An 8914-nucleotide genomic window follows, 5' to 3' on the forward strand; every position below is an offset into this window, starting at 1 on the left:
TTATTATTATTATTATTATTATTATTGTTGTTGTTGACTATTATAGCTTTATTTATTTTTTATAAATGAAATCCTATTAATGGGCTCTGCCAACTTTACAAACTTTACTCTTCACTTTGTTTTTATGTACCTGTGTTTAAATAAAGTTTTTTTTTTTTCCCAACTATGGAAAACTTTCTCGAGCGCTGATTGGCTGAGGGGGGAAGCGGAAGAGGTAGTTCACGTGTATTCATTCATAGCCGAGCGTTGTTTAATCACAGGCAGCCGACCCGAAGCGGACCTGAAGCGGACCTGAAGAGGACCCGTAAGGGACCCGAGGCGGACCATTAAATGGCTGATTTAACACCCGGACCGGGTCTTTCCCCGCGGGATCTAGCTTTCCCTCTCTGGATCCGGACCATGACGCTGGGTGACGGGGACCGGGGGACCAAAGGCTCATCCACCCCCCCCCCCCCCTCGAGACTCGGCTGGTTGTCGTGAACCCCCGCGGTGACCCCGGAGGGACCGTCGGTGAGTCGGTGAGTCCGCTAACCTGCAGGTTTAAAGAGCCGGTTCACGTATTTATTTATTTATAGACGGGAAACACGCAGAGCTAACGGCTAGCCGGTGAGCTAGCCTAGCATGATTAGCGGAGGCTAGCCTTCCAGAAAGTCGGTACGTTTTTAGCTCGCTATTTAAGAGTTTATCTCGGTTTTAGAAAGTCGAATTAAAACTAATAAAAAGTCCGTTACTGATGCTAACGGTTATCACGGAGGCTAACGTTACTCGCTCGGAAGTCGTTACTCGTGATGATCGGCAACGTGTTGTATTTAAATTAAATTAAATTTCAATTATAATTAAATTATTTATAGTAAAATGTGGACAAAGAGAAGACGTACATTCATACATTATGAATATTTGACTGTATAAGACTCATTTAACAGCATTTAATGTAATATAACAGTGTTTTTAATCAACTAAAAGAACGTTTTTTCTGCTGCTTTATGTCCGTTTATCACATACTCTATGGCATTGTGTATTACACATAAATATATATAAATGTTTTATATATATATATATATATATATATTGTACTTATAATTCAAATTCTAGGATGCCTTATGTTTCATGAACTTTATCCAAAGGCTGCCTTTGTGTTGTTTTGTGTCTACCTACAGAGTATTTGTGTTTTATTGTGTATTATTAATGTATTCTATATAATTATTGTGTCCTGTAGGTTTTCTTAATACTTTCTACTTGTTTTGGGGACTACAGATGGACTACACATAATCTGACTGGAGCGCAGCTTTTAGGCTCCGCCTCCTGCTGTTCCTGCTGTTCCGCCTTCCCCCCCACCTCCCTCGTCTGCTGCGAGCTTTGTTTTGTTTTGAACTCTTATTCAGATAAAAACGACTCTCGATCCTAAAGAACGCGTTTTACGATGTCAGACATGTTTTCTTCAGCCGTCCGGGGTCTCGTCATCATCCAGCTGGTCTTTGCAGCGGGTGAGTGCGTTCACGCGCACATGCACTCTCTTATGCTGCTGCGTCATAGCAGCTGATGTTTACCATAATAAAAACGCGTTTTGTGTTTAAAACGACCGGATAAAAGCATGTTTCTAAGGTTGAGCTGCAGCTGATTGTTGTCGTTAGTACTTCTGTTTGCGTTTATAAGTTACTAAACTGAAAATAAAACGCATCAAAACAACAGAAGTGAAACACATAGGGGCGTCAGGTTTTTAAAAACAAACAAGTGAAACGTCAGCAGGACTCTTGCAGTACAAGCTCCAACAATTAAACATGAAGACATGAGACAACATCAATTAAAAAAACAGCATTTTGTGACATTTCTTTATGAAAAATGACTTTTGATGATGAACAGATGATGAAAATAGTTGGTGATTATATTTCTGTGGATCTGTTAGTGGAATTAGTTTTCCTTTCATTTGTGGTCCTTCTGTAAAAAGCTGTCTCCAAACATCATGTTGGTTGTTTAGAGGACAATAACATCTCATTTAATGTGATGAACAAGTGACAGAATAAGTAGACTGAATACTGACCATTGGATTGATACAAATATGGAGTTTACCACAGCTGGAAGGTGCTGGAAAAGCATGGAAATGAACCTTGAAGTGCTTGAAAAGTGCTTGAATGTGAGTTTGGAGAAGGTGGAGGAACCCTGCATTCAGCAGCAAACTGGAGCGAGTGCTGTTTAATCTGCTGAGTTGGTCATGAGATCAGCAGCACGTCTGCCATTACATCGGGTTTTGTGTTCCATCGTCTCCTTCCCGTTTCTCTGCTCAAAATGACTCTTTTCCTGTTTTAGAGTCGGAGGTGATGAAGGTGAAGCCGGAGCAGAACGTCCGTCTTCTGTGTCCGACCGACGTGAGCGGCTCCATCACGCTGCTGGAGTGGAAACGCCGCGACCCGCCGGACAAAGAGGACGTCTACGTCTTCTTCTACAGGAACGAGCGCTCGTACGACGACTACCAGCATCCTGGTTACCGCGGGCGGGTGCAGCCCGGGCGTCCGGAGACGGAGGACGGCGGCGTTTCCATCGTTCTGAGGAACGTCGGCGTCAACGACACGGGAACGTACGGATGTCGGGTTGTAATCAGCCAGACGGGACGCAACGGGACAACTTACTCTGATTTCAAGCACCAAATCCACCTGGTGGTTGCAGACACAAGTGAGTTTGTAGTTCAGACTCTGGACTTTGTAGTTCAGACTCTGGACTTTGTAGTTTAGACTGGAGTTTGTAGTTCAGACTCTGGACTTTGTAGTCCAGACTCTGGAGTTTGTAGTTTAGACTGGAGTTTGTAGTTCAGACTTGCTGACACCTGTTTTCTGCTCTGCAGGTCACCCAACTGGAAACAAGGACGGGAACCATCAATCCATAAATCTGCCAAGTGTTACAACTGTTGTGCTTGTTGTTGTTGTTCTGTTTGTTGTTGTTGTTGCTATTTGTGTTTTTTTTGGAAAACAAAAAAAACGAAAAAGAAACTCGAGGCTGAACATCGAAGCGAGCATGTGATCTGAAGAGTCTCGGATCTCTTTACCCGTATCTGTACCCGGTCGCACACAAACGACTGTTTCTAGAAGTTTCCTACATCAACTTCACAGTCCTGTTACGCTTCTGTTTTCCAAATAAATGGGCTAAAGCGAGTTGAGCAGCAGTTAAAGTCGGTTCCATTCAGCCGCCCTGCTAGACAGAATGGGCAACACGGCATGTATAGAACGGCATCGTCTGCATAGAAATGCACTTTTCTGCACTTTTTTCTGCACTTTGTTTTCCATTCCATTAACTTTGTACAGTTTATTAGACACTTTATTCAGTAATTATCATTTGACAAGGCATCTGTGTGTTTAGTGTAATTAACAGTCACAAGGCTTCATCTAGTTCGTCTAGTTTTGGGCTCCAAAGGAATGATTTTAAGAAGTTTATGTATATAATTCTATTGGAATGTACTTATTGGGACTCTCCCATATATAATTGAGTTTCTGAATGATGAGGAATTAGAATATGAACAACTAGAATGTTTCTTCAATCAATGTCGTTTCACTGTCTGCGTTCCAAACGCTTGTTTTTATGTTGCAGAGCACCTTAATGCACAGTATAAGCTTTAATAAAACATATACATTTAACTCTGGACATGTTTACTCTTGTTTCATGTTGATTCAGGAAGTTCAACCGGTTTCCCCTTTACATGTCACGCTTCCTGTTTTGACAGGAAGTTGTTGGTTTGTAACTTCAGCGTTCTTTGGAGGACTTTGTGAGTGTCCAAAGACCAGCAACGGTCCGATGAGGTCAGCACTTTCCTGTTTATAGACAGACTGTCCCCTGGGTCCTAGTGCTCCACCTCTCCCCTGGGTCCTAGTGCTCCACCCTTCTGGCTGCAGCTCAAAGAGCTTGTACTTTTCCCACTTGTACGTGAGTAAAGACGTTGAATCAGTACTTCTATTGCACATGTACTTCTACTTGAGTCTGTACTTTCTGATCACAAGTGTTGACATGTTGAGATGGAGGTTTCGTTTCTCAAACCACAGATATGAATAGTTGTTATGGTACATTACGCCCCTCCCCTTCCCCTTTGAGCCGTTCTCAGTGTGTCTTCTTGTTAAACATTAACTCTGTGTGTGTTTTTCTTTCTACGATCAGGACGTTAAAGTCTCTGCAGCTCCTTTGAGCTGTTTTTGGATGTTTTGCATGCAGACCTTCAAAATAAAAGGCAGCAGCTGGCGTTCCATGTTGACATAACGATGATAATGATGATGAATGTGCTTGTGAACAGGGCGTGAATGACCGCAGGACAAACAAACGGGATGGGATGGGGGAGGGAGTTCCCATTAGATTTCCCTTTCCTTTCCTTAACTTTCAGACTGACTCACCTACAGATGAAACATTTCAAATAAACCTTTTCACAGCTTTTCATTGTCGTGGGAGGATTAATGAGTACAAATGCACACAGGTGTCATACATACAGATACTACACTCAAGTAGAAGTACACATACTTGTGTTCATCAGGGTAAAAGTAGAGGTACTGATTCAGATTGTCTACTTGAGTAGAAGTAGAAGTACAGCCTCTGAAATGTACTCAAAGTAAACCGTGTGAAGGACGTTTCTTTTACTTTCACCAGGATGTTTGTGGAACGACATAACAAAATACTTCATGCCAGAACAGATCTTATCTTCAGTGAATCATCAGAGCCAGAATCTCTGAGAGTCTGCTGCCACCTGCTGGCTGCTTGTATAATAATAATAATAATAATAAAAGACATTGTTTTTAGGCCACAACGTGACTCTGAGGTACTTGTACTTTACTTTTTATTGCTCTACATTTATCTTTCTGACAGATCACTTAAATGAAATACAATCAACTCATACATTATTTATTATTATAGATTAAACTATAAGCAGTATACAAACACATGAATGCATCAATAATTACAATATATATGATTCTGCATACTTTTGGTAGAAATTTGCATATATATATATATATATAGATAATAGCCCTGTGATAGACAGGTTACCTGTCCAGGTGTACCCTGCCTTCACCCAATGACAGCTGAGATGGGCTCCAGCCCCTAACCCTGAATACAGGATAAGCAGAAGAAAATGGATGGATGGATGTTTTTAATAATCTCTTTTTTACTTTTACTGTTTTTTTACTGTATATTTTATATATACACAGACACACACACACACGGTTTCTGCCACTTCCTACCTGCACTGCACTACGATATGATGTTTTTATTCATATCTTGCAATCATACATGTATAAATATACATCTCATATGTAATCAGGATATGAACTAGGAAAAGGCCCCAAAAAGCTGCTTGTCAGCGTGGAAACCTGAGCAGAAGAGTAATACACAGTATAGACCAGAAACATGACAAAAACATACACAAAAACTATACATAAACCCCAGATATTGCAGCAGTATCCAAAAGGAACACACCAGAGACTACAATCAACAGCAATCAGACCAGGCAGCCTTAAGTTAGTGTAGCATGATTGACCAGTGGACATTAGGACCAGACATAATTGGACAGAAATCGCTTTTTTACTTTTTTTTTTTGAAGAGATAGAACGATTTAGACATCTTTACATCATTCTCCAAGTTATTCCATAACTGGAAACCCCGGCAAGTGACACTAAAGTTTGTGTTTTTACGTTTCCGAGTTTTTCCCTTAAACAGGAGTTTATTTCTGGTGTTGTGTCTATGCAGGGGACTGCAGACGGGAACAAGTGCACACAGACAAGCATTGGATTAAACAGTACATACGTTTAGAAAAATATTCAGGTCGGCAAGCTTTAATACACCTGAGCTCTCAAAGAGAGGTCAGTGTGGTCTCTGAAATGTGACCAAAAGATGGTGCGATGACTTTCTTTTGAAGTGATTGTAATTTATAAAGATAGCTCGGAAAGGTGTTACACCAAATGATATTACAGTAAAATAAATGTGGTTTAATAAAGATCTGTACAGGGTGAGTAGTGCTGAGAGAGGAAGGTAATCTCTTAACTTAAAAAATAGACCTAAGTACTAGATAATTTCTTGGTGAGTTGCTCAATATGATGTTTAAAATTTAAGTGTTCATCAATGTGGACCCCCAGGAATTTTGTGTTTTTTACTCTTTTTATTTCATGTCCGTCAATGTTAAGGCACATGTTTTATATGATGATATATATATATATATATATATATATATATATATATATATATATATATATATATATATATATATATATATATCATTTCACATGATAATGGTAAACTCTTGTTTATTCCACCACTTTTTCTACATTTAAATGAGATTTAAACTCAAAACTCTAAAAGTTAGTAGTATTAGTTTTCTTACTAGTTTATTATTAGTTTTATTAATTAATGATGATGAACTTTCAGGTCTGATTTTTGTGAAAACGTCTCGGCATCATTTCTGCTTTTACTCTTAATTATTCTAAAGCATTATAAATCGTATTCGTATTAATTATTACTGTCATTGTTATTGATATAAGCAGGTTATTGTGAAGCGTCCTGATGCTCAGTGTGGTAACTCCTCTGCTCCACTAGGTGGCGCCTGGCTCCCGTGTTACAGGACCACCACCTTCCCATATTATATTCTAGGTATGTGTATATAAAGTATGTTTACAGTGTGGTAGTAGTACTTTCACTATAACAGTATTATGTAATCTAATACATCTTCTCTTACGTGTTGGTTTCCTTCTGAGTAAATGTTTTTAGTTCCAGTTAGATTTGTAATCTGAAGTGACTTTTAACTTTTATTCTTCACTCTTCTTTGTGTGAACCTTTATTTCCTCTGGAATCCTGATTCAGGGTTTAATCCGGTTTCTCCGTCGGTGAACCAGAACGGAGGCTTTAAATAGAAGGAGAGCGATGATGTCACACAAACAGACAGAGATGGAATGGCTGTCTAAGAAAACGCTCCTACAGCGAGGTGTGTGTGTGTGTGTGTGTGTGTGTGTGTGTGTGTGTGTGTGTGTGTGGGTGTGTGTGTGTGTGTGGGTGTGTGTGGGACCGCCTACTTCTGTGGAACTGCCTCTGAACCTCTAACAGACACACGACGTGTCTCTCTGTCGGATTTGAATACTGGACGAGCATGAAGGAAGCCGATGGACGGATGATGTCGTGACGGGATGAACGGTGAGTCCAAACCTTCACGCTTCTCTCCAAACCCTAAACAGGTTCAGAGTTTCAGTTTGCTGCCGACCATCGCTTCACTTCTTTCAAGTAAATCCAAATATGGTGGATTTGATTTATACTTTTTTAAGATAAACTGAAGGATTAAATGATAAACTCTGGATGAAGAAGGGATCGTCGACATAGTGTTCATAATGTTAAATAAAAAAACCCAGAAGATTAGACACAACGTGAAAATAAGGAGACGCTAAACAACTACATAGAGACACAACAACTACAAAGAGAGACAAAACAACTACATAGAGACACAACAACTACAAAGAGAGACAAAACAACTACATAGAGACACAACAACTACAAAGAGACAAAACAACTACATAGAGACACAACAACTACAAAGAGAGACACAACAACTACATCGAGACACAACAACTACATAGAGAGACACAACAACTACATAGAGACACAACAACTACATAGAGAGACACAACAACTACATAGAGACACAACAACTACATAGAGAGACACAACAACTACATAGAGACACAACAACTACATAGAGAGACACAACAACTACATAGAGACACAACAACTACAAAGAGACAAAACAACTACATAGAGACACAACAACTACATAGAGACACAACAACTACAAAGAGAGACAAAACAACTACATAGAGACACAACAACTACAAAGAGACAAAACAACTACATAGAGACACAACAACTACAGAGAGAGACACAACAACTACAAAGAGACACAACAACTACATAGAGAGACAACAACTACATAGAGACACAACAACTACAAAGAGAGACACAAAACAACTACATAGAGACACAACAACTACATCGAGACACAACAACTACATAGAGACACAACAACTACAAAGAGAGACAAAACAACTACAAAGAGAGACACAACAACTACATAGAGACACAACAACTACATAGAGACACAACAACTACAAAGAACAAAACAACTACATAGAGACACAACAACTACAAAGAGACACAACAACTACATAGAGACACAACAACTACAAAGAGAGACACAACAACTACATAGAGACACAACAACTACATAGAGACACAACAACTACAAAGAACAAAACAACTACATAGAGACACAACAACTACAAAGAGACACAACAACTACATAGAGACACAAAACAACTACAGAGAGACAAAACAACTACATAGAGACACAACAACTACAAAGAGAGACAAAACAACTACAAAGAGAGACACAAAACAACTACAAAGAGAGACAAAACAACTACAGAGAGACACAACAACTACATCGAGACACAACAACTACATAGAGACACAACAACTACATAGAGACACAACAACTACAAAGAGAGACAAAACAACTACATAGAGACACAACAACTACAAAGAGAGACAAAACAACTACATAGAGACACAACAACTACAAAGAGAGACAAAACAACTACAAAGAGAGACACAAAACAACTACATAGAGACACAACAACTACATAGAGAGACAAAACAACTACATAGAGACACAACAACTACAAAGAGAGACAAAACAACTACATAGAGAGACAAAACAACTACATAGAGACACAACAACTACAAAGAGAGACAAAAAAACTACAAAGAGACACAACAACTACAAAGAGATGCAAAACAACTACAGAGAGACACACAAAACAACTACAAAGAGACACAACAACTACAAAGAGAGACAACAACTACAAAGAACAAAACAACTACAGAGAGACACAACAATCACAAAGAGAGA

The 8914-nt window shown here is 39.3% G+C and overlaps 2 protein-coding genes across 6 annotated transcripts in view; both read left to right on the forward strand.

Moving 5' to 3' along the window:
- Positions 1-240: 240 nt before the first annotated feature.
- LOC311008839 (uncharacterized protein) lies at positions 241-3628 on the forward strand. Of its 3 annotated transcripts, none has more exons than XM_084002759.1 (3): positions 241-518; positions 2305-2667; positions 2837-3628. In XM_084002759.1, the coding sequence occupies exons 2-3, from the start codon at positions 2316-2318 to the stop codon at positions 3010-3012; spliced, it is 528 nt and encodes a 175-aa protein (XP_083858885.1). In that variant the 5' UTR covers positions 241-518; positions 2305-2315; the 3' UTR covers positions 3013-3628. The 3 variants fall into 3 exon arrangements, with proteins under 3 accessions (XP_083858885.1, XP_083858886.1, XP_083858884.1); XM_084002760.1 differs by having other exon boundaries at positions 241-510; XM_084002758.1 differs by lacking the exon at positions 241-518 and adding an exon at positions 1326-1484.
- Positions 3629-6991: 3363 nt separating this feature from the next.
- The window catches only part of cysltr3 (cysteinyl leukotriene receptor 3), a 5954-nt gene continuing 4031 nt past the window's right edge, over positions 6992-8914 (forward strand). For all 3 annotated transcript variants that reach the window (XR_014596569.1, XR_014596570.1, XM_084002738.1), the window contains exon 1: positions 6992-7146. Coding sequence is in view for 1 of the 3 variants with exons in the window: in XM_084002738.1 (XP_083858864.1) it covers positions 7140-7146 (7 nt within the window). In the remaining 2 variants the exon portion in view is untranslated. The remainder of the gene's footprint in view (positions 7147-8914) is intronic.

The sequence above is a fragment of the Eutrigla gurnardus genome (assembly GCF_963514095.1).
Source record: "Eutrigla gurnardus genome assembly, chromosome: 23".
Classification (NCBI taxonomy): domain Eukaryota; kingdom Metazoa; phylum Chordata; class Actinopteri; order Perciformes; family Triglidae; genus Eutrigla; species Eutrigla gurnardus.